At 38.0% G+C, this 27,194-nt stretch overlaps 1 protein-coding gene across 1 annotated transcript in view; it reads right to left on the reverse strand.

Annotated features, from left to right (window-relative positions):
• Window positions 1–27,194, reverse strand: part of BCLAF3 (BCLAF1 and THRAP3 family member 3) — a 54,100-nt gene that overhangs the window by 19,845 nt on the left and 7,061 nt on the right. The window contains 7 exon segments of the mRNA XM_020914391.2: window positions 86–201; window positions 1,652–1,715; window positions 2,427–2,541; window positions 4,042–4,217; window positions 12,243–12,893; window positions 13,285–13,854; window positions 16,298–16,372. Coding sequence (XP_020770050.2) covers window positions 86–201; window positions 1,652–1,715; window positions 2,427–2,541; window positions 4,042–4,217; window positions 12,243–12,893; window positions 13,285–13,854; window positions 16,298–16,338 — 1,733 coding nt within the window. The 5' untranslated portion in view covers window positions 16,339–16,372.

A 27,194-nucleotide genomic window follows, 5' to 3' on the forward strand; every position in this document is an offset into this window, starting at 1 on the left:
AAATTACCATCACACACACAAAATTGGAAAATATGCTAAAACCAAAAGCTCTCTGATAAGAGGATGTTTTTCATCTACTGATTACCTCTCTGCAGCACTAGCTATGTGAAAAATGTACTCATCTTCATTCTGTAACCGTCCTTTTCTCCTTCTTTCAATGTCATGTCATAGGTCATTTGGATCTATTATTTTGACCAGAGTCTGAGGAATTTTGACAGAAGACAAACCATTCACATTACTGTTAGTTGCACAAAGACTGTATTGAACAAGAACCTTAAGTTAAAGTCCTAAATAAGTTATCTTGCACTCATCTTGTTAATGGTAGTGTAAACTGATAGAAGTATTTTGAGACAATTGACAAAACACAGTCAGAAGAGTTCATAACACTGAACCAGGAATCCGACTTCTGGGCCTCTATGCCAAAGAAAAGTCTATCTATCCAAGTATATTCAAAATGTTTTATTAGAAAAATAACCAAAAAAATGAAAGCAACTTAAGTGTGAAAAAATTTTAAAGCAGAAGGGAAGAAAAATTTATGGTAAATTTAAGTCATAGGAATAATGTACAACCACTTAAAATTATGATGATATAGACTATGTGGAAGTAAACATGGAAAAACACTGAAAACTTACTAAAACTTGCAAAGTCTCAATTATAAAAAGGTCATTGGGAGTTGAGAGATTTTACATAAAAGGAATGTTATTATAGCTTAAGTAAAAAGAAAAAGCATCCAAAATTGCATGTACTGTGACAGTGACTATGTTAAAATTCCAGACATAAGACTGCAAGACAATCAAATAATACTGTGTGATAAGTGAATTAAAGGTAATTAAAAAAATCCTCAAATTTCCTGTAAGTTCATTATAGTATTTTAACAGAAATTTCCTGAAAATATCATTGATTCAGTAAACTAACCTATCTCTGTAAATTCAGTAAAACTGTAACCATTAACATGAAAAAAATTATATATTTTATCACAAATGTATTTATTAAAATCTCTCCTCTACAAAAACTCTTCACTCTCAATGAATAATTAGCATGTTTTTTAGAACTTGATATACTTTTTCTAAAACAAGAGTCAGTTTTCTTCCCCCTTGGCTAGTTAAGATAGTTTTTCTAATTAGCAAAGAAATGAGGGTAGGGGGAGGTGGCAGGGGTGGGAACAAAAAAAAAGGTATTATTTTCATTATTTTGTTAGTTCATATTCCATAGAATCTTTCATATAATCTTCAGTAAACAGAAGGGCAGTATCGAATGAAACTAAGTTCCTTTATGCATTCCACATACAACTTAAAAATATATCCCACATGACTGCTTTGGAAAAAAAGGGTATCAAACATACTTTCTGCAAGATTTACAGTGTGAAGTTTTGGGATGAATATTAAACACTATAATTTTATGTCAATTTTACAAAGCTGTAAAATCCTTAGGGACTCTCTCTCTTAGGGAATATTTTTGTCTTTCGCCAGTGTTTTCTTTGCAACCTGGTTGAAAACTAGAATCACTTGAAGAGCTTTGTCAATTTCAGATTCCTGGGTCTCAATCATCCTTCCTCACCCACTTTACCTTTTTTACTCCCAATGACCAGTTCCCTTTCCCGTTAGTTTGTCAACAATAAGATAATCCCCCATCAAAAACCATATTCACTTACCTGTTTTGAGTCATATACCATAGTTTGTTTACTCTGAAGCTCGGCCAAAGACATATCTATTCTCCTAAAATAATAAAGGCATATTACAATTAAATAATTATGTTATACACTGATACCTCGATTCCATTAATACAGAATGGAATTTGAAATAAAGCTGGTATGTCTTGAAGGAAGAAAAAGAAATCTGCTACCAGGTGGTTTTTCATCTATGTGGCAGTCTCCCAGGACACACATATCCTGTAAACAACATCACAGTGAAGCCTTAGTAGTTCTCAAATCACTAGTCTGTGTAACCTTAAACTTGGCTCCGGTGATCTACTGCATTCTAACATTGATTCAACTCAGCTCACAAGACAGGGTGCACCACCTGCTTGGACGGGTGCCAGCAGAAGAAGACATATGTTTTCATCCGGCTGCCCTCAGAACAGTCATTTCTGAGGACATGAAGCAACCCATGATTTCAATGGCTCGACAACTGTCTTTCATTCTTCCAGTGATAACTTCAGTAGGCAATTACTATAGACACAGCAGAATCAAAGTTAGGTAGGTAAATATTTTCAAAGTCCTACACATTTAAACAATGCTAGTCATGGCTTTAATAGAACCTAGTTTATCAAAGTGTACTGGCCTAGTACCTGTTTGGATCAGTCCTATTTTAGGCAGGAAATGCTGTTCTAGAGTGTACAGTAAACCCAAGAGGCAGGCAGCATGTTCCCACATCTGTTCTGAGGCTTAATCCCATGAGTTATATGGGCGTACAATAATCAATCATTACCTGTGAATTTCTGGATCCGAGCTCAACTTAGTTTCCTTTACATCTGCAGCTTTTTTAACTTTAATTTTTGAGAAACGCTCATGCAGAGTTACTTCAGGTGATGGAAAATAATTTGCTGCAAAAGGAAACAAAACGTTTTATCTCAGTGTAAAACTGATTCCACTTAAAAGGTTATATATACAATAAGCACAGGAGTAATGGACTATTAAAACAAAAATCCAACCTGCTTTCTCTTAAAAATATGGGACCTAAACTTATTTCAGACTAATGTGTAGTGCTCACATGTTTTTCCAAACTCAAGCGACAGTAAATGGATTTATGAATGCAAAAATTCTGTTCCTATTTGGCATGCCTGCTTACTTGCCAGAAGGGGGGGAAAATATTGGCTTTTTCAAAGAAAGGACCTTTCTTCTCCAAGGTAAGAGCTTCCTCACTGTTACTATACATGGGAAGTAAAGCTGGCATAGAGCTCTACAGTTCACTTAGAGCAAATATAATTCCCAAAACAACCCTAAAACATCAAAGCAATTCTGAACAAATGCTAAATGCTATGGTTACATATCACAGAAGGCTTCCTAACACCATTTTACTTAATGTTAATGAGAGTTCATGAAGACATTCTCAAAGTGGCTATACTACAAGCTTTGAACAGAATAGAGAGAAAGATAATACACTTGACCCATGAGAAAGCTACTTTAGCAATCCTTTTCCCTAATGTACTATTCCTGTTCTGGGACAATCTCCTAGGTTTTTCTGCAATACCAGCTTTCTTTTTGCAAAGGACCACACTTCCTTTGGGTGAGAGGGGCTGGAATTGAGAAGGTGAACTGTTTCAAACTGCATCCTTTAAATATATGCCTTAGTTTGAGGGCTGCAGAGAAAATAATTCATTTGCAAAATGTTTTAAGAAGGTAAGAAAGATCAACACAATCATCTAGTAAGAAATATAAAATTAAAAATTTGAAATTCTTGAAAGATCCTAGCTTATAATACACAAAACTGCCTTAATTGCAAAGCATCAATAAAGAAAATTATTCTACATGACTAAATCTTCCAATTAATGGAAACTGGCCAGAAGCAAAAGCAAAACACAGCTCAATGAAAACCTTTAAAATATTTATTATGCAATTCCCTGACATCATAAAGTATAACAAATAATCCTGGAGTCTTTTACTGATCACTTAGCATCACCCATAAGGCACAAAGTCCCAGTAACGCCCTTGGGGGCTTTAGGAATATGACCAAATGACCTGCACTTCCAGATTTCTTGAGTTTCATATCTGGCTTTTGTTATTTCCTCCTTTCTACTGGGTTATCAGTTATTGTTTCTTTCTGCTCTCAGTACACCTGTCTTTTGCAGCAGCCAACCTCTTCTTTTATAATTTTCAATTTGCAATCTACTATGAGTTGAAGCACCAGCTTATTGGAACTACATAAAAAGAACAACTGGCTTGAATTAGTATGTGCTACTTTCTTCAACAGATTTCCTAATTAATGATCTAACTTATAATGAAATATTAATTACTATTACAATATCAGATATTTACCTATATCTAGTGAAAAGTCAGTACATTATTTTTGCGTTATCCCTAATGTATGTGCGAAATATACCAACCTTTAACTTGATGGATTATAGTTATGATTTGCTGAGCATATTCTCCTGTAGGTTTGTTTTCAGTATTCTGAGTTGAGTCAAGATGTTCAAACACTGGATGAAAGTTTTCACTTTTCCTGCCAACAGCAACCAAATCATGTGACATCTGTCTCTCTTTGGAATAGCTAGAAGCAACCCTAGAATAATTTGTAAATGTTTAACTAAATTTGAGACTATTCACTGAGAAAATAACTTATTAAAATTAATCAAGATAACTATAAAACTAAAAATGTTTATTTTTTCTTATAATTAAGGCACTAAATTGTATGCCATAAACATGTACAATAATGAGTAGGAGAAAATAGCTATAGTAGGCACAAAGTTTTGAGTTCTCTTTTTCAAATCAGAGATCATCAAATATTTGCCACTTTAATAATAAAATCTTCAAAATTCTAAGCTAAACAATTTTTACTTCAAAAAATACAGCATGGCATTGAAGACACTCAATATGCAAAATATAATCAGATTATTTTCTACTCCCAAATGTCCATAAAACTATAAAGCCAGCAAGCTGACACTATCTTGAAATATTACCATTCTTTACAAGCTGATATCAAACCTAATAATATTTCTGACTTCATAAAAATCCTTAAAGCTCTATGTCACTAATGAGCTGAGACTAGTATTTTGAAATCAAATTCTGTTTAGCTTAATCACTTACAAAGTCTCACTGAACTCTCAGAAAATAGCCTTAGTTGTTAACAAAGTTATGATCATGAGAAGCAAATGATACTGTTCACCCTAAATATATCCTATCATTTATAAAATAACTATAATTTATAATATAACCCCAACCATCTTACCATTTTAATACTTTCTGAATCTTTATAACTTTCATTAAGCACCTTCCTGACCTTCAAGTACCATTGTAAATTCATGATTATGACATATAACAACTATTCATGCCAAACAAAGGGGCTCAGAGCTTACAAATATTAATATTTGCAAAACCTCTATGTAGAAAGTATCATGATATTGAGACAATAGATGTCATTTGTTTTGCTTTTCATCCCCGAGATTAAGCATTCATTTGAATGTAATCCTTCCAAATGTCATAATGGGAGAGTATACTTTATTCTAAGAATGCTACTCCTGCTTAAAACCACTCAAATTCTTCATCTGGAGGCAGTTTATGCGTCAGAGTAGAAAATGCCTCATTATTTATATTTATTCCTCATTTTGGACCCAAAACGGCACTAACCAGCTTATACCCATCTCACTCCTCTGCATTTAACTCTGAATAGCTTCTGGCTCTTCCTAAAAAATAAGTTCATTATCCAAAGAATTGAGATTTACAACTGCTAGGGTTCTTTATGATTATGTTTCAGAATCTAAAGATAAATCCAAAAGAGAGCCCTGAAATATGTTTTAAATAATAGCACCACTAAAAAAAATATCTCTTCATACAACAAAAATCAATCAGATGGATACATTTGGGGCTGTGGGTGTACACATGCACATATTTATTTACTGAACGTCACTTAACAGCCATGCATCTAAAACTGCTCCAAGGTTATGAAGGGCTTAAAGATATTCTTAACTGAAAATTTTAACTCTTCTAGCAAGATGGTTTTAAGTGCTTATTTTTAACTTCTCAGAGGAAAACCTTCCATCTGATTTTTCATGCTCCCTCTTCAATCAGCCCTGTTGAGATGACTCCCTGCCACGGCAGAAACATTGATGAGTGACTACGCCACAGGTTGATGCCACTGCTGTGGTTTCCTTGACTCATCAGAAAGACTTTCTTCACAAGGCCCATTTCTCCTCCCAATTTGTTCCAAGCTTCTCATTCTATATCTGATAACTAGTAAAAGACATTCAGTGGTAAATGTTAGAAGCTAGAATGGTCCTGTAACAACCTCCACTAACAAAAGAATTACATATGCTTTCTGTTCAAAGGGGTTTAATGGTACAAAAAGCTCTTCCATACCCCCAAAATAGCTTTAAATTTTTTTTTTTACAGGAGAAAAATATGATGTTTAAATAGAACTATAAAAATGATCTATCTATATGGAGAAATCAGTTGATAATGGTTTTCATTGCAGTCTGTTTCCCCCAAGACGAAACCAGCTGATAAAGGCTTCCAGTTTTTCACCAGATAATTATTAAAATTTACTTCTTGTAATTTATGATTACTGTCGTAACTCTTATCTCCCCACTCCACGTCCAACTCTCAATTCATAGAAATGCTGTGGTATACTTTGAAGCTGTACTTAATTCTTGATATTTTAGTGTTTAAACTCACCAGGTTAAAATTTTTCTCTAGAGATACCCCACAAGAGTTTTAATAAAAAATATAAGTGATCATCTTTCTAGAAAATATACATGAAAAGAATATAACTTGAAATTTTGTGTTTTAAAAATAACTATACTTTTGCTATAAGGAAAAACTTCTAGAGACTTCAAAATGCAAAATGTTCTAGGTAGTCTCATTTGTAAATTTAATCACCTCTTTGTTTATATTTTAGTATTTCCTATTACTGATCAACAAGTTTACAATTTCACAAAATACCCCCAAAACAAGTAGTTAAACTGGAAAGACCAAATGTTCTCACTTGAGATGCATTTTAGACACTTTTAAAAATTAAAATATAGCCATCACCTGTATTCTATTAAATCTTCTGTGTTCTCTGTTCCCTCCCCCGACTTCACCCAGGTTTCCCTTCTCTATTTAAGGATACTTCCCCTGATGTTCATCTGAGTGTTACGCATAACAACTAACAAAACATTAAAAAAGAAACCTACATTAAAACTTAATTTCCTCTTCTCCACAGTTAAAGAACCAACTGCCTAGCAAAACAACAGTAACAAAAACCGAACCACCAAAACCAATGATAATCTCCTGCTCTCTAGAAGTTTATAATAGGTAACAAAATTCATATGACACATATAAAGTTTTCCTTTCTCAGTTTTATTCTAGCTAATAACTATCACAAAGCACTTTCCCAATTATAAGTTTGTTCTTGTCTTCCTAAGAACACATTTAGAATTTTTGGAGCTGAGGGAAATGATTAGGGAGACTGCTACTCCCTTAATTCAACATCTCATAATTATTTTTTTCACAAAAGTCCCCTAACTGGCCTTGTCAACCTCAGTGCCTTTTCAAGACACCTGATAGAAGGTGGCCAAAACTGAGCCCTCTCCCAGCAGCGAATCCTGTTACATCAGGCTGGTGGTCTTACCTTCACATCTCCTGCCCTTCTATTTCCTTTCCCTAGACTGCTCAGAATGGCACAGCTCAAAGTTCCTGGGTGTGTTTTCTGCCTTTGTTAACCTATAAAAATAAAAGGTCTTTCATCTTATCTCCACATGTCTAAAACACATCAACCTTCAAAGCCTAGTTCACATGTCAACTCCTAAAAGAAGCCTTCCCTGAATCCCCCAGCTTGGGATCATCTGAATCACATATCACACACCACCTCACACATCACTCCACTGTGCCATGGTATTACCAACACTATCCTCTTGCCTGTAAGACCAGGGGAGAAGAAACCTAATCCTATGTGGATCCATAGTCCCAGGGCACTTTAACAGATTGTCTCACAGGGTAGGTCCTCAAGAAATATCTGCTGAATAAAATGGAAAATGACTGGCACAAGATGAAATGGTGAGTTTCACCTTAAAAGATGACAGATTTCAAAATTCTGAGATCAATTTAATTTTGTTTTTTAACTTTCTTGGCTTCAAAATTTTTTAACTTAATTTAGATTAATTTTTTTCATTTTTTATAATAGAAAATCTCAAATACATTCAAAAGTTCAGCGAATCCTATGATGAGCCTATCAAGTCAGCTTCAATAGTTATCAACATATGACCAACTGAAACAGACTCACAGATCCAAGAGGAACACCCAGTTAATTTGGGCCCCAAAAGGCATAGCCAGGTGACCTGCCCAATGTTACAGAACTGCACAGTGACCCACTGGAAGACAAAGACCTATACATCCCAACATCAAACAGAAAGTTTACCTCCCTATACTAGGAACCCCAAGAGGTACTAAGAGAAGACTGAGTGAAACATAGAAATGAAAGGGAATCTTTCCTCAATTAATTTTTGAGTTTAGAAAATGTATATGAGAAATATTAGAAGGAAAAAACTCTTAAAGTTTGTTAACTCAGCAAGTTAGCAGGTTTGTTTATCACAAAAGTATCCCCACCCAGCTTATTTTGCCTCCAGCTGAACAGTGCCCATCACAGGTAAGCTTGTGTGATTAGGTTACCTTCCTTCTATCCTAGCTGTGGTTTTTCACTCTTCCCCAGCCTAAGCAGCACCTGTTTGCTCAGAGCATCAGGGCTCCAGTGTCTTCTGGGGCTCATCATCCAGCTCATTTCCCTTTTAGAATGGGGAAAAACTGGGTAGGGTCAGGGATGCCCTCTCTCTATCTCTTCACTGGGAAATAAAAGGATTAAATGCAAATATGGCTGAGGCAGTCAGTCCAATGTTGCCTTCACTAGCCAACCTTCTCATTCTAGATGCCTAGTGCCAGCACCTGGGAAGTCAAAGGAGCCTCAGTGCAGGCCCACCTGCCCCAGCTTACTCTTCTCTGGAGACTGGCATGCCCTCCTTCCCTCTTTTCACCACCTTCCTAGCCTGACAAAGGTTCAGTCTCTCATCTATTCTGTCCAATAGTAAACTCAAACTCCCTTCATCTACCCCATGACCTTCAGATGTCTACAACAGTGAGTGTTTGGAGTTCATAATAACCTTAGTACAGATTTTCATATTGTGATGCTCTTAACTTTATTCTGAAACATACAATTATGACTCATATGTAACTTCTACCTCTGATAAGGTAGAAGTTTGCAGTTTCTGACAAAGTAGGTCACTAGAAGGTCACTAGGTCAACTAGGCTTCTATTTCTCAACATCAAATTACAAAATTAACAGTGTTCAGCATCTCTACTGAGGTCTACTAAAATAAAATCCTTCAAAATTGTGACTTCTATTGACTTTGTTGACAGAAGTATTAACTATGCACTGAACATTCAAGGAAGTGTGACCTAGAAGTGTGATTCTAGATACAAACTAATACCTAGAAAAATCACTAGGTTTCAACTGCACTGATAACTGGAAGAAAATGTATTAAAACCTGACCCAAGCTAAGAAAGTAAACGAATGTATAAAATGAACTGCCTTATTAGTATCTCCAAAAAAAGTGGATACTCTAGATTTTAACCAACAAATAACCTCTCTGCACTCTATGATTATTTCAGTCTTATTAAGCAGAAGAAAATCTAATTTATGTTAGGAGTTGAGAACATGGCTCTGTTGAGGGTATCAACTATCAATACCTTTGTTTTATGGACACTGCATCAGTCCACACACAACTAAATTCAACCCCACAAAATTCTCCCACAACTCATTCATCAGTTAAAAATTATAATCAAAGAGAAAGATTTTTGTTGATTATGATGCACTGCCATACTGAAAAGATGCATATATTTATTAAGAAAAATCACCAGGTGACAACCATATGTTTTCAACTGCACTGATAACTCAAAGAACATGTATTAAAACCTGACCCAAACTAAGAAAGGAAATGAATGCATAAAATGAATCACCATTTATACATTTTAAACAAATGTATAAAATGAAGAACCAAGATTCTTCAAGTCTTTAGAAAGAAGTTACAGTGAAGCTCTTTATTACACAAACCATTCTATAGGTCCTTGTCAGGTAATTCAAACATGTACCGACAGGTCCCACTAATGGGCCATGAAATTCACAAAAGGACAGTTTACAAATTCAAAACAAAAGGTACAGCAGCCTCAATTTTAGGAAGTTCACTTTTGTGACACATGATGAAGATCAAGCTTCTATTTCGCAACATCAAGTTATAAAATTAACAGTGTTCAGCATCTCTAATGGGGTGTACTAAAATAAAATCCTTCAAAATTGTTACTTCTAGCATTCTTTAAAAATGTGACAGCCAATTTATTAATTCTAATTTAAGTATAAAACATTTCATTAAATACTTAAAAATTCAAGATTTTAACTTTTATTTTTAAACTACTTTTACTATTATTTTAAAATTCAAAGTTTTTGTGATTTTACTTTTATGTAAAAATTCAAGATTTTTGTGATTTGATTGCATGTAATTTTACCTCAAAAGAAAAAAAACTGTAAACAAATATTAAATACTGAAATATGTAAAGGTGAATGTACTTGTATCTTCTGCATTTCACTTTGAAATGCAGTGAAAAATTAAGATGGAATGATAGATGAACAGATGTGATTACAGAAGTAGAGTAAAATGTTAATTGTAGACTCTAGGTGGTGGGTATATAGGTGTCGACTGTACAGTTCTTTCAACTTTTCTGTATGTCTGAACATTTTCATAATATAAGGTTAGAAAGAGAAAAATCTTAAGGTAAGATCCTTAAACTTGATGCTTAGAGCAGCCTTTATACTCTTAAGATTAAGAACTAATAGAGCCTTCATGGAGAAGGCAATGGCACCCCACTCCAGTACTCTTGCCTGGAAAATCCCATGGACGGAGGAGCCTGGTGGGCTGCAGTCCACGGGGTCGCTAAGAGTTGGACATGACTGAGCGACTTCACTTTCACTTTTCACTTTCATGCACTGGAGAAGGAAATGGCAACCCACTCCAGTGTTCTTGCCTGGAGAATCCCAGGGACAGCGGAGCCTGGTGGGCTGCCGTCTATGGGGTCACACAGAGTCAGACACGACTGAAGCGACTTAGCAGCAGAGCCTTTATACTCTTAAGATTAAGAACTAGTAGGAAATATAGCACAAAGTGTCTTAAGACATACTGTATGAAATAGAATGTTGCTGTTTAGTCACTAAGTCATGTCTGACTCTTTTGTGACCTCACGGACTGTAGCCCACCAGGCTCCTCTGTCCGTGGCATTTCCCAGGCAAGATTACTGGAGTGGGTTATGATAACTATATATATGATTATATACGGTTATGACAACCATATAGAAAAGTAGCCCCAAAAAGCTGTATCAAAATATTAATAAAATGGTCCTAGGGTAGTAGGATTATGGGTGACTTCCCCCTCCCCTCTATTTGTCCAACTTCTTCTAATATAACCAAATTTATGAATTCTTTCTGTGTACATATAAATATACATATGTATATTTTAAGATATTTCTGCAAGTATAATGAATGTAAAAAAATATCAGGAAAAGGGACAGTCAAATATAACTATAAAGAAAGAAACAAATGTATTTTGCTTTTTTAAGACTATGGGTTTACCACCCTCACTTTTACATTCTAACCTTGGATTTTGTCCCCTCTAGTTTTTTATTCAAATACAGATATGTATTAATTGTGAATATAAATGCACCAAATCAACATGGTCCATCACTTTTTAACTCATGTACTGGTAGTGTATTAAGGTAACAAACAGACTAGATGACACATCCAAGTGTCAGTGCCTTATTATTCTCAGAATCCATAAACAGAGGTAACATAACAAAGCATGCAATCCACTTTAGGGGAATAAAACCTATTACAAAAGTAGTCTTTTTTGTTAAAGTCTCATTAAGCGCTAAACCAAATGTCTTACAAATTGGCCTCTTTCTAGACTCGAGCCTAATTCCTCTACCTAGGAGAAGCTAGTTGGTTGAGCTCCACTCCTTTTGAGATGGTAGCAAGAACCATGTTAGGTCATCCACCTCCTTGAGACACAAGGGGACATATAGATTTGAGCCCCAGGCACGGACTCAGATCTAAGTCACTTCATCTCTCACAGCCTCACGGCCTTTCTCTATAATATCAGGGCCTGCTGAAAGGTCCCTTCCAGGCCAAAAATTCTCTGAATTTCATGCAACAGGGAAAACAGGCTTTGAGAAATTGAGCAAGGAATAGGTCTCCTTGAAGACTACCTGGCCTATTTGTGGGTATAGAAAATGTGAAAACATAAAAACATGTAAATTCATGAAGAGGACCAACTCCATAGAATGCCCTGCACCCCAAAAGCATCTTGAGATACAAACACAGAAACAAACATGACATCATCCTGTTATTACTAAATCACAGGATTAATCCCCATTACAGGGCTTTTTTGAAAAATCTGGCAATCCCCACCCCCTCACTTGATGAACTCTAAACACACTATAAACTCTATTTTCAAGCTAAAATAAAGGTGGCAGAAACAGTTATTACACATCATTAACAAAAAAATGAAGATAATACCTAGATGTATCCTGTGCTTGCTTCACATCTACTTTAACTGTAAGTGACTTCTTCCTAAGAAATACAAATGAAGGCTTCAAGTCAGAATCACTATTATCAAGTTGGTTACAGGAAGAATTGCTCTCTTTACTGCCAGCCCTTTCTTTCTTGATTTTGTCCTTTCGTGTGTCCTTATAGGATCTCGAATCAACATCGCTTTTATCTGAATGGGTTAAGGCAGCGCAGTCTTTCTTAGATGGCTTAGAAGATTCTCTGACTTGCCCACCTTCAGTCTCTCTCCCTCTTCCAGCATGAGAACAACTGGACTCTCTATTCACAGGGCATTTTTGAGAACCCAATTTTCTATCTTCTTCCTTAGGGTACTTCTGAGCTCTTCCATCATAAAAGTCCTTGTCTGAGGTCTTCCAATATTTGTGGCGAGAATCACAGGATACCTTGGCTGCTGAACTGGTCTCTGGGAATTCCCTTGGAGCATATCGATGAGTTTGGGTTTCGAAGTTCCACTGATCTTTCTTCTCTTGGTAAGGAGCAGAAAAATGCCTGGACTTCCACTGCGGACTCCTGGCAGGCTCTCTGTTTTCATACCTCTCCACATCTTGAGGTCTTTTTGATGTGTGTCCATATTTTCTGAAATCATGATCCTCAGGATACCTGTGTTGACATAAAACAGTTTACACTTGCACTAGAGAGAAGAAAGTAAGAATTTATATGTGTGGAATGTTGGGCAGCATGGCTTTAAATGCAAAAGTGGTGGAAAGTTAACCTACAATCCCTTAAGCCAGCTCATAGACGCACAAGGTACTTAAAGAAAATAGCATCTTTTTTTTGAAAATAGCATCTTAAAAAAAAATATATTCTAGCCATCTACATGATTTACTCTAAAAATAAACACTTCACTACTATCAGTAGACCAAAACTACATTGCAATGCTTTTAATCTTTTAGACAAAAGCTTTTCAAGGTTATCTTCAACCATAAAGTAAACAGACTTTTTCATTTGAGGCTTTATACCAAATTATGCTAGTTTAATTGTTTTTCTATACCTCCTCTGAAAAGAGCTCCTTTTCTCAAAATCTTCAGAGCCTCTTCTAAGTGACTGAGAGTATTTTTCATCTTGTATCCTCTGGTGCCTCGGTTCATCTTCATGCCAATGTCCTTCGAATCTAAAAGAAACTGGTGTTGATCTCACAGGTGATGTCCCTCCTTTTCCACTTCCTCTATTTCTGTGGTCATCAGGAATATACCTTCCTTGTGCTTTCTGGGGATAACAACTCCTCTGGTGCTCTTTGTAGAATATACCTTCTGAGTGTCTGGGCACATATTGAGCTCTTCTGTTACTATCATCTCCTCTTTCTGGTAAATATACTTGGGGAGGCTTATAAGCACAAAACTTTTCTGAAGAGTTTCCTCTTATGCTTGGGGAAGGTGATCTATGCTCGTAAGATCGGTAATATATATTTTCACGAGAAGAAATCCTTGGTTTACTCTGTCCATGTTTCTCATTGTCCATTCTCCAAGTGATGGGTCTTTTTGGATCCTTCCTGTAGTCGTAGCCATAATGCTCATATCTTTGCTTGCAGTGTTCAGAACTTCTAGGCACTGGTGATAAAGACCTATGCAAACAAATACAGAAAAGTTTAGTCCATTCAAAGACAATACACTAAGTTGGTCTTATAGTGACTTATCCAAATAAAACGTTTGCTTTCCCCTGCCTCTTCCACTCAAATTCATCAGTATTTGATATCTGTATTCTAAATTGTTCACTTGGGAGCCTGACTATGCTTCTGCCCAATTCAACACGCATACTCTTTTCACCTGAACTAAAGTACCCCATGTATATATCAAAATGGGCTGAGCACAGCCATCCTACTGGAGGAGGACCAGCTTAGGTATGCAGGAGGATCCATTTCGGAAGACTGCTGACAGCAAAGTTCTGGCAAAAGGGCCCATCAACAAAAGCTTACATCAGGTTCCATGGTCAAGTAAGAAAGAGGGTTAGATTCACACAATTAAGTGTGCAGGAGAGTCTCTGGAAAACCGAAGATAATCTCTGAAATCAAAATAGATTCTAAGAGTTTATGTTGCATATCAAATCCAAACTCAGACCCCAAACTGATCCCACAGTTTCCCTAACTGATTGTCTATTCTCTCTACTAAGGTTATATCAAGTAGCAAAAACTACATCTTTAAATAGCATGTGGAGGTGGTGGGAGGAAGAGGACCTTAAGAGGTGGACCTCATGCTTAGTCCCTCTAGTATTACTATTGACATATATAAGCTTTATTTCCCAGACCTGTCCCCTTATATATACAATGAAGAAAGTGCTGTTGAACCAGAGCTTTTAATTCTGTGAATGTGTGCTTTAGTGCAGCTTTAATAATCTCCAGGGACAGCACGTCCTTTCTGTAACTACCTTCTCCAACACCTGAGCACTGCCAACATGGAACCTTTCATTCCAACTAAGGAGGAAGGCTTCTGTATCTGAGGAAACCAGTCTGAGTAACCAGTCTTCAGGTTAAGAGAGAGAAGTACTACCATCTGGTTCAGATTTGCACCTGGGGACCTTTCCTCCCATCTGACTTGTCCAATCTCCCAACTTCCTCCCTGAGAGTTTAATGTCTTCTAACCAATGTGGCAGCTACCTTTACAGTTTTTGTTATCACCCCCCTCTGCAGCAGCTGCCACGGAGTTGAAACAACCATGAGTAAAACTCTTTCCACTTGGTGACCTGTCTGGGTTCTCCCTAAAAGAAAGGAGGCTGATTTATCTTCCTCATGTATATACCGGGACTTAGACACTGGATTTGACAATCTCTCCCTCTAGAGTCACCAAGCTAGATGCACTAGCAAGTGCATTATTCAGCTGAAGCAGAGACTCTGTCATCCAGCTGGCTGCAACTCTTAACAGGAAGAAGCAACTGAAGACCCTGAGGACTTCCTCGAACATGGCATCTTTTCTACTGCTAAGGAGAAAAGCTGCCAGCCAGTGGCTGAGGTCTTCCAGACTGATGAAATACTCAATCTCTTACTTTAATCCTTACCTCACATTGAGTACTGCTTTGATATTATACCTCATATCAGGGTTCTATTGCACAGAGCCCCTTTCTTCTGAAGGAGACTGCTGAAATAGTGGCTATCATTTTCAGTTCTCCTGAAGAGACAAAAGAGACCCAAGGAATCTGTTGGGAGACTCCATGGGTCTCTAGTGCTCTGCACGCCTCCTGAGCTTCTGTTTCAAGGCAAACTCCCTGGAGAGATTAGGGACAGGGCCTCCCTAAGGGGCAGAGAGCCAATGTGCTTGCTGTCCAGGATAACAAGATAGTGTCTCCTCCAAGGCAAAGGCTGGGCAGGATTCCCTGCTGTCCTTAATGGGGCTTGGATTCCTCAGCTGTGTCAGCAGCTCCCACCCTCAGAGGACTAGAGGTAATGTGTGTGTGTGTGTTAGTCACTCAGTTGTGTCTGACTACATGGCTGCAAGCCCACAGACTGGGGCCCACCAGGCTCCTCCATCCATGGAATTTCCCAGGCAAGAGTACTGCAGTGGGTTGCCATTTCCTTCTCCAGGGGATCTTCCCGACACAGGGATCAAACCCGGGTCTCCTACACTGCAGGCAGACTGTTTACTGTCTGACCCACTAGGGAAGACAGAGGTAACAGGAGCACAGGAACATGAAGCTCAGCCGCCTGCTGCACATGAGTAATAAAGGCTTTTGTCTCTGATCCAAGAGTGCCTTGTGACACACTAGTCTGTCAGATTGCAAGGAGGGAATGATAGCAGACCTTCTAGAGTTGGTGACAAAGAGTTCTGAGAAGGCACCCAGAAATCAAGCACTAAGCTTGGCAGGGTCTTTTGTGCCACCTCACCAGAGCCTACCACAAAAGGGTGAAACAAATGACCTCTGTGAGGCCCTCCATGTTCAAACCATTTACTTCTTTGCATTCCCTTTTCTTTCTGAAGCTCGTCCACATTACAATTTTGTCTTGAAAATAACAAAATGAAAACTGTTGAAGCATGTTCCAAACCCATGCTTACTCTGCTTAACTAAGGACTGCTCACCTGTGCCTCCACCTGGGGGATCTAGAGCGTGACTGTGCCATCCTTTGACACGTGAGCCACTATCCTCTTTTTACGCTGCAAAGAAACACAGGATTAGCAAGTTTGTAGAAAGGGCCTGTAACCTGCTCCAAAAACAGTGAATGCCACTGACAAAAAGGAACTTAAGCCCTCTGTGCCTCAGTTTCCTTATAGGACCCACCTTATTGGAATATTTTAAACATAAAATCAATTAGATCAAAGGTAAGAAAGTTTTTTCTGTAAAAGGCCAGAGCATAACTATTTCAGATTTTGCAGCTCATATAAGGTTTCCATCATATTATCTTCTTCAAAAAAAATTTTTTTTTAAAAAATTTAAAATCATTTGTAGCTCAAGGACCACACAAAAATAGGCCCCAAAGGCCAAATGCATTGCCATTTGATGATCCCTTAGTTAAAGCTCAGAATACTGGCACACAGCAACTGCTAAATAAGTGTTTCAAAAAGAGGGAACACTCCCCCAGAATTCCTCTGAGCACAACTACTACTACTCCTCCCCACCTTTCACCATTGGTTATGTACATAAAACTGCAGTTACGTTCATACAATCAACAGTCAAAATATTTAGGAATACTTGATGATATATTCACTTTTAAAAATGTTAGATAATAAGAATTACAATGCCTAATTATCATACTCAATTATCACCTAACTTCCACCAGATACATATACCAAAACTTAAGGATGATTATAGACATTTAGTTTGCTTCTGTTTTCTAAAACAAATAATGTCAAATATGTTAATCTTAGAAAACAAATAAACTAGGTTTTAAAAATATATTTCAGTCTTTAAAAGAAACTGGTAGACTTAGGAACTGAATTTTTATAAAAAGTACATTTGGGTATAATCTTTTATATCAGTTGTTTTTAGCACAAGTCGCTCAGTCGTGTCCGACTCTTTGTGACCCCGTGGACTACACAGTCCATGGAATTCTCCAGGCCAGAATACTGGAAGCCGTTCCCTTCTCCATGTCAGTAATCTTCCTCAGTTCTGATACTATAGTTAAGTAGTTCCCAACTAACTGGACCCAACCCCCTGATGGCTTTTAAAATTATTGCCATGGGTCCATGAATAATACACACAGCTACCAAAAACAGACTACAGAATGAATAAGGGTATGTCTCATATATTAGAAGCTCTATTTTGCAAATTTCTGAAGATACTATAGCCACTGTTAAAATATAAATGATTTCTTGTCAATACAAAGTTTTATCACTCACTAATATAAAAAGTACAACCATAACTATGTGAACATAGGTTTGAAAATGGAGTTCTCATAGTCAAACATTTGCAAACTACTGCTATAATAAATTTCAGTAGAAAGTAAAAGCACGTAAGGTCAAAGAACTTGAACCAGATCACTCACCAGAATCACATTCAATTCATTTCAGTTATATACTGGTTCTTTTAAAAAAAATTAAGGCTAGGAAAAATTAGTTCAGATGTACTATGAAATTAAGACACTAAAGCAGAAAGTGTTTTCTTCTGAAAGTGAAGTTGCTCAGTTGTGTCTGACTCTTTGTGACCCCATGGACTGTAGCCTACCAGGCTCCTCTATCCATGGGATTTTCCAGGCAAGAGTACTGGAGTGGGTTGTCATTTCCTTCTCCAGGGGATCTTCCCAACCCAGGGATCGAACCTGGGTCTCCCACATTGCAGGCAGACGCTTTACCATCTGAGCCACCAGGGAAGCCCAGTGTTTTCTTAGTAACTAAAAATGTAAAAATGGGGGGGGGGAATGGGGGAAGTGACAGTTAAGGAGTTTGGGATGGGCATGCACACGATGCTTATATTTAAAATGGATAAACAACAATGACCTATGATACAGTACAACTCTGCTCAATGTTATGTGGCAGCCTGGATGGGAGGGGAGTTTAGGGGAGAATGGATACATATATGTGTATGGCTGAGTCCCTTCACTGTTCACCTGAAACTATCAGAACATTGTTTGTTAATCAGCTATGCATGAGTGATTAGTTGCTTCAGTCATGTCTAACTCTTTGTGACCCTATGGACTGTAGCCCACTGGGCTCCTCTGTCCATGGGATTTTCCCGGCAAGAATACTGGAGTGGGTTGCCATTCCTCCTCCAGGGATCTTCCCAACCCAGGGATTGAACCTGTGTCTTCTGTGTCTCCTGCATTACCACTGAGCCACCAGGGAAGGCCCTAATCAGCTATAACCCAATACAAAATAAAAAGGTTAACAAAAGAAAAAATATATATATAAATGTATTCATTTAACAAATGTCACTGAGTACATATTATTTGCCAGGCACTGTTCAAGGGAGAGTGCAGTGAAGAGAAACAGAAAAAAGTTCCTGCCCTCTTGGAGCTTACAATCTACTGAGGGAACTTATAATTTAATTAAAGAAGTTTTGGGTACATACTTATTAAATTAAACAAAAATAATAAAGCTTAAAGGTTGTACGGGAGACACCAAACACAGTTGATTGTGATGAAAAAGTATAATTTTCCCAAAGGGTAATTTTTTAATCCATTTTATTTTTTGTAAAACATTTATTGAGATACAATTCACATATCATACAACTGACCTATTTAAAGTGTACAGTTCAGTGTTTTTCAGTATATTCACAGGGATTTGTAACCACCACCACAATCTAATTTTAGAATATGTGATTCTTTGTGATTGGCGTCTTTCCTTTAGCATAATGTTTTCAAGGTTTTACTATTATCAGTACTTCATCCTTTCGTGGTTGAATACTAGCCCACTTTATGGGTATACCACATCTTGTGATTCATTTATCTCTCAATGGATATTTGGGTTGTTTCTATTTTGGGGGCTATTATGAATAATGCTACCATGAACATTTGCATACAAGTTTTGCGTAGACACAGTTTTTCAATTCTCTTGGGCATAAACCTAGGAGTGGAACTCCTGAGTCACACACTCACCCAATGTTTAACTTCTTGGGAGACTGCCAAAGTTTTCCAAAGCAGCTACATCATTTTACATTCCCACCAGCAATGTATGAAGCTTCCAATTTTTCCACATCATCATTGACATTTGTTATGGTCTGTCTCTTCCACTATAAGTCATCCTAGTAAGGGTGAAAAGGTACCTCACTGTGGTTTTGATTTGCATTTCCCTAATCATGGGTAACCTCAAAATATGTAAGAAATTATGAAACTAATCATGCCTACTTTCCTTTAATCTAATAATTTCAGTCTAAATGTGTTATTCTAAGATAATAATTTAAAAAAAGCAGCTATATATACTAAGATGTTTATATCAGCTTAATTTAAAATAGGAAAGAAAAAAATCCACTCAAACGAACTATAATGCAAATGCAGTCAATAAAAGATTAAACAGATTTAAGATACATATATCTAGTCACTCCCTACCTTTCTCCTAGCCTTGTATGTCTTTTCCTTCACATATCTTATTAGTTCACCACAGCAAATGACTTGCTTTTCCCTGATCAGGCCATTCTGTTCATACCACACAGATGGCTTTCACTCACTCTGCCTGACAAATCCCTATTCTTTCAGGACTCTTTGACCATCAACTCCTTGATACTCTTTCCCTGACTTTCTTTTTTTTCCCCTGAGTTCCTTTCTTTTTGGGAATTCTGAGTTTATTCTATAATTCTGTCAATACATTGTGATTATTTAATATAACTATTTATCTCAATAGGCAAAGACTCCAAACAGCACATCACAGAACACAAAACTCAAATGACCTATGGACATCTGAGATGTTCAACCTCAATAGTAACTGAGTAAATACCAATTCAGATCATAACCATTCCACACCTGTCAGAATGACCACAAAAAAATAGAAGTTGCATATTTTACAGCGTTGGTGAGGTTGTGGAATGACAGAGACTGTCGTACACTGCTAAGCAGGTATACGAACTGCTTATAACCAGTTTGGAAGGGGTTGGCAGTAGCCGTTAAACTTGAACGTGCTGATATTCCATGAACTGGCAATTTCACTCAGGGATAGAGCTTAGAACAGTGGTTCTCCAACTTTAGTGCGAAGAAGAGTTACCTGAAAGACACAACACAGAATGTTGAGCCCTCCTCTGGGATGGGCCCTATTTCTAGCAAGTTCCCAGGTGATGGAGATTCTGCTGGTCCTGGGACTATAAAACTACTGGTTTATTCAAAATGGATTAAAGATCTAAATGTAAGACCAGGAACTATAAAACTCTTAGATGAAAACATAGGCAGAACACTCTTTGACATAAATCACAGCAAAATCCTCTATGACCTACCCCCTAGAGTGCTGCTGCTGCTGCTAAGTCGCTTCAGTTGTGTCCGACTCTGTGCAACCCCATAGATGGCAGCCCACCAGGCTTCCCTGTCCCTGGGATTCTCCAGGCAAGAACACTGGCATGGGTTGCCATTGCCTTCTCCAATGCATGAAAGTGAAAAGTGAAAGTGAAGTCGCTCAGTCATGTCTGACTCTTTGTGACCCCATGGACTGCAGCCCACCAGGCTCCTCCGTCCATGGGATTTTCCAGGCAAGACTACTGGAGTGGGTTGCCATTGCCTTCTCCAACCCCCCAGAGTAATGGAAACAAAAACAAAAATAAACAAATGGGACATAATTAAACTTAAAAGCTTTTGCACAACAAAGGAAATTATAAGCAAGGTGAAAAGGCAGCCTTCAGAATGGGAGAAAATGATAGCAAATGAAGCAACTGACCAAAATATACAAGCAAGACAGCAAAAGAGACACAGATGTAAAGAACAGACTTTTGGACTATGTGGGAGAAGGCAAGGGTGGGATGATATGAGAGAATAGCATTGAAACATGTATATTACCATATGTAAAACAGATGACCAGTGCAAATTTGATGCATGAAGCAGGGCACCCAAAGCTGGTGCTCTGGGACAACCCAGAGGGATGGGGTGGGGAGGGAGGTGGGAGGGGGGTTCAGGATGGTGGGACACATGTACACTCGTGGCTGATTCATGTCGATGTATGGCAAAACCACCACAATATTGTATCAGCCTCCAATTAAAATAAATTAATTAAAAAAAAACCTGATCTGTTTCACCCTTGATAATATACATGTTTCGATGCTGTTCTCTCTAAACATCCCACCCTCACCTTCTCCCACAGAGTCCAAAAGTCTGTTCTGTACATCTGTGTCTCTTTTTCTGTTTTGCATATAGGGTTATCGTTACCATCTTTCTAAATTCGGGGCTGGTGCACTGGGAAGACCCAGAGGGATCGGGATGGAGAAGGAGGTGGGAGGGGGGATCGGGATGGGGAATACATGTAAATCCATGGCTGATTCATGTCAATGTATGGCAAAAAACCACTACAATATTGTAAAGTAATTAGCCTCCAACAAATAAAAATAAATGAAAAAAAAACTTGAACATGCTCATATCCCATTAACCAGCAATTTCACTCAGAGACAGAGCTTAAAATAGCAGTTCTCCAACTTTAGTGTGAGGCAGAGTTACCTGAAAGGCTGGTTAATGCAGAATGTTGAGCCCTCCTCTGGGATGGGCCCTATTTCTAGCAAGTTCCCAGGTGATGGAGATTCTGCTGGTCCTGGGACTATAAAACTACTGGTTTACTCAAAATGGATTAAAGATCTAAATGTAAGACCAGAAACTGTAAAACTCTTAGAGGAAAACATAGGCAGAACACTCTCTGACATAAATCACAGCAAGATCCTCTATGACCCACCTCCCAGAGTAATGGAAATAAAAACAAAAATAAACAAATTGGGACCTAATTAAACTTAAAAGCTTTGCACAATGAAGGAAACTATAAACAAGGTAAAAAGGCAGCCTTCAGAATGGGAGAAAATAATAGCAAATGAAAGCAACTGACAAAGAATTAATCTCCAAAATATACAAGCAGTTCATGCAGCTCAATACCAGAAAAATAAACGACCCAATCAAAAAGTGGGCCAAAGAACTAAACAGACATTTCTCCAAAGAAGACATACAGATGGCTAACAAACACATGAAAAGATGCTCAACATCACTCATTATCAGAGAAGTGCAAATCAAAACCACAATGAGGTACCATCTCACACTGGTCAGAATGGCCACCATCAAAAGTCTACAAACAATAAATGCTGGAGAGGGTGTGGAGGAAAGGGAACTCTCTTACACTGTTGGTGGGAATGCAAACTGGTACAGCCACTATGGAGGACAGTGTGCAGATTCCTTAAAAAACTGGAAACAGAACTGCCATACGACCCAGCAATCCCACTGCTGGGCATACACACTGAGGAAACCAGAATTGAAAGAGACACATGTACCCCAATGTTCACTGCAGCATGGTTTACAATAGCTAGGACATGGAAGCAACCTAGATGTTTATCGGCAGATGAATGGATAAGGAAGTTGTGGTACATACACACAATGGAATATTACTCAGCTGTAAAAAAGAACACATTTGAGTCAGTTCTAATGAGGTGGATGAAACAGTGAAGTAAATCAGAGAACTACCAATACAGTATATTAGTGCATACATGTGGAATTTAGAAAGAGAGTAACAATGATCCTATATGCAAGGCAGAAAAAGAGACACAGATGTAAAAAACAGACTTTTGGAATATGTGGGCAAAGGCGAGGGTGGATGATTTGAGAGAATAGCACTGAAACATGTATATTACCATATGCAAAATAGATGACCAGTGCAAGTTTGATGCATGAAGCAGGGCACTCAAAGCTGGTGCTCTGGGACAACCCAGAGGGATCAGATGGGGAGTGAGGTGGGAGGAGGGTTCAGGATGGGGAGACACATGTGCACCTTTGGCTGATTCATGTCAATGTATGGCAAAACCCACAATATTGTAAAGAAATTATCCTCCAATTAAATTCATTAATAAAAAAAGAAAAACTACTGGTTTAAATGGAAAGGTATAGGTCACTTGAGAGAATATGTTTACAAGTGAGATTTACTGGTTATGTGATAAAAAGAAGTATTTATTACTTAGAATATTTTCCTCTGCCAATATGAAAATTAGCTTTATTAATATTCAAACTATTCACTTAAAATTAGTGAATTTTACTGCATATAAGTTATACCTCAAAGTTGCACACACACAAAAAAGCTCTGGGGTGATGAAAGTGCTGTAAGATTAGACCAGATATTATGGAGGTGATTGCACAATTCTGCTAACTATCACTATCAAAAACCATTGAACTGTACATTTTAAACCTATAAAATATATCTCAATAAAGGTTTTTTTAAGGTAACCTTGTTTGCATTTGCTTTTTTGGGTTCATCAGCTAGTAATGATTAGTAATGGCTCAGGGACTTAGTGCATAAGAGAAGAGAGTTCATTTAAACTCTAGAGCTAAGACGGTTTTTACATTTTTAAAGCATTGTTTAGAAAGAAGAATAGTATGCAACAGAGACTGTATGTGGCCCACAGTCTAAAATATTTACTATCTGCTGCTGAGTGCAATTGCTCAGTCGTGTCTGACTCTTTGCAACCCCATGTACTGCAGCCCACCAGGCTTCTCTGTCCATGGGGATTCTCCAGGCAAGAATTTACTATCTGGTCTTTTACAAAAACACTGCCAATCCTTGAATGAAACTGGGTAGGGCAGCAGGTCCCTGCATGCTCCATTGAGCTTCCCAAGTGGCTCAGAGATAAAGAATCCACCTGCCAATGCAGGAGACATGGGTTTGATCCCTGGGTTGGGAATATCCCCTGGAGAAGGAAATGGCAATCCCCTCCATTATTTTTTTTAAATCAAGTCATGAAAAGACATGAAGAAATTTTTTTTAATTATTTTCCTGAAGTATAATTGATTTACAATGTTGTGTTTAATTTCTGCTGTACAGCAAAAGTGACTCAGTTATACACACATATATATTCTTTTTCACATTTTTCCTGTATAGTTTATCACAGGTTATTGAATATAATTCCCTGTGCTATACAGTAGGACTTTCTTGTTTATCCATTCTGTATAGGATAGTTTGCATGTGCTGGTCCCAAACTCCCAGTCCATTCCTCCCCCATGCAATCCAGTATTCTTGCCAGGGAAACCTCATAGACAGAGGTTGCAAAGAGTTGGACACAATTTAGTGACTAAACAAAACACTTGTGACTAGCAAAGGACAGAACTGGAGAGGAAAAAAAGAAAAAGAAACACCAGCAGGGTTTGTGACTGGAGAGAAGGAGGTATCAATAACAAAAGAGAAATTCATTTATACTGTTCCTTCAGAGTGAACTGTTTAGGGGCAGTGAATGAATCTGTGTGCCCTTGAACTTAGAAAGATGACTGGACAACAGGGGTATCCACACCCAGGAGGATGCTGAAGGGGATGCTGGTGCCAAACAAAGCCATTCCTACCAGGACAGCACTGGACACATCCCCTCACCTGCCTGAAAGGCCTGGCTCCAGCAGTTCTCCTCTCCTTCCACAGCATAACTTCCCTTCCCCATTAGGTCCCTCCCATCACCATACAACCTCTCTCTCCATTTACAAACAAAATTCTCAAAGGGCTGCCTGTATACCACAACCTTTCTCTCACATTCTTCTCCTCCCATTCTACTTGTCCCCTCACCAATCTACCTTTCCATTCCACCAAACTGTTCCAGTCAAGATCATTAACAAAATCCATGCTAAATCCAATGGCTCTTTTCCCTCTTTTTCCTGGATCTACCTGCAACACCAGATGGTTAATCACACCTTCCTCCCAAAAACATTTTCTGCACCTGGATTCCAGAATACTACACTTTCCTGGTTTTCCTCATACCTCTAACAATGCTTTGTCTTCTTTACTGGTTTTTCCTTATCTTACCATCCTGATCCCTAAATAGTGAAGCCAGTCTTCCTCTAAACAATGACTTCGGTCTTTGACTTTTCATTGTCTACACTCTCTTCCCAGTCTGCACTTTTCTTCAACCTCATGGCTTTAAATACTCTCTATATACTAACAACCCCAAGTTGACATCTCCAGCCCTCACCTATCCTCTCTGTTGCAGCCTTCAACATCCAACAGACTGCTGGACACTGTAAACATGTCCAAGAGCAAACTCCACATCTTCTTCCAAAATCTGCCCCACCTCAATAAATGGCAACTCCATCCTTAAGAGTTTTCAACAAAGAGGAAACATAACTGTCCAATAAACATACAAAAAGATACCCAACACTACCTGCTCAGGAAGATAAAATTAAAACAACGGGGTACCATTTCATACTCATTAGATCTGAAAAACTTTTAATCTGATGACCCCCATATGTTTACAAGAAAGCAGGAAAAGACAATTTCTCAACTGAGGAAAATTTGTCCTCCAAAAAACATGAAGCAGAAGCAAACTCTAACTTTATACACCAAACAGAATATATCCCAAAGCATTTAGGAATGTATATTTAAAAAATTCACCTTGAATCAGAAATTTAAAAAGAACAGAAACATATCAAAAAAGAGTGATATGACTGAAAAAAAATAACTGAACTAAACGGAAAGGATGGGAGAAAAAGACTAAATTATCTCAGAAGTGAAAGTCGCTCAGTTGTGTCTGACTCTTTGCAACTCCATGGACTATACAGTCCATGGAATTCTCCAGGCCAGAATACTGGAGTGGGTAGCCGTTCCCTTCTCCAGGGGATCTTCCCAACCCAGGGATGGAACCCAGATCTCCTGCATTGCAGGTGTATTCTCTACCAGCTAAGCCACAAAGGAAGCCCAAAAATTATCTCAGAAGGGAAGAATAAATTACCAGGTGCCCCAGGGAAAATAAATGAAATGTTTCGGTCACTTTGGCAAACAGCCTGGCAGTTTCTTAAAAAATTAAACATAGCAGTCACCATATGACCCAGCAATTCTAATCCTAGGTATATACTCAAAATAAATAAAAACCATGCATCCACATAAAGATTTATACACAAATGCTTATAACAGCATTATTCACAATTGCCAAAATGCAGAAATAACTCAAATGTTCATTGAGAGATGAATGAATAAACAAAATGTGGTATCCCGATACAATGGAATATTATCTGGCCATAAAAAGGAACAAGGTACTGACATACAGTCAGACAGGGATGAATCTTGAAATCATTATGCTGAGTGAAAGAAGCCAGTCACAAAAGATCACATATTACATGATTCTATTTATATGAAATGTCCAGAATAGGCAAATTCATAGAAACAGAAAGTAGACTGGCAGTTGCTTGGGTGTGGTAGGGGGAGGGGAGGCACTGGGGGAAATGGGCACAGGGTTTCTTTTTGGTGTAATGAATATGTTTTAAAACTAGACTGTGATGATGGTTACACAACTCTGTGAATATATATATACACTGAATATATTAAAAAAAAACACTGAATTGAATGGGTGAATTGTGTGGCATATTAATTATAACTCGGTAAAGCTGTTACAAAAAAACAACAACTGACAGTGATTCCATACTAAATGTGAACTCAGCATCTACAAATGCAAAAAAACTGACCAGGAAAGCCTTTGTAACAAAGACGCCACACTGCCAGCAAAGAACCAGGTCAACTCAGAACCCACAAAACAAGAGGGCAATCAGCAGATCAGAGGAAGTCAGACCTCAAGAGAACAGGTCACAGTTTATTCTCCTAGCCACAATGGTTGGGTGCTGTCACCAGTTCCCAGTAAGGAGGAGCTGGAAGTGGATACAGAACCTCACCGTTGCCTATTATTATTCTACTCTGATTTCATGGACACAGCTGTATCTCTCTCACACACAAAAAAGGTTAAATAAATAGGGGAGTGGGTTTCTCAGGTGGCGCTAGTGGTAAAGAACACATCTGCCAATGCAGGAGACATAAGAGATGTGGGTTCGATCCTGGGTTGGGAAGATCCCCTGGAGGAGGGCATGGTAACCTACTCCAGTATTCTTGCCTGGAGAATCCCATGGACAGAGGAGCCTGGAGG

Source organism: Odocoileus virginianus, unplaced genomic scaffold, assembly GCF_023699985.2.
Source record: "Odocoileus virginianus isolate 20LAN1187 ecotype Illinois unplaced genomic scaffold, Ovbor_1.2 Unplaced_Scaffold_4, whole genome shotgun sequence".
NCBI lineage: Eukaryota > Metazoa > Chordata > Mammalia > Artiodactyla > Cervidae > Odocoileus > Odocoileus virginianus.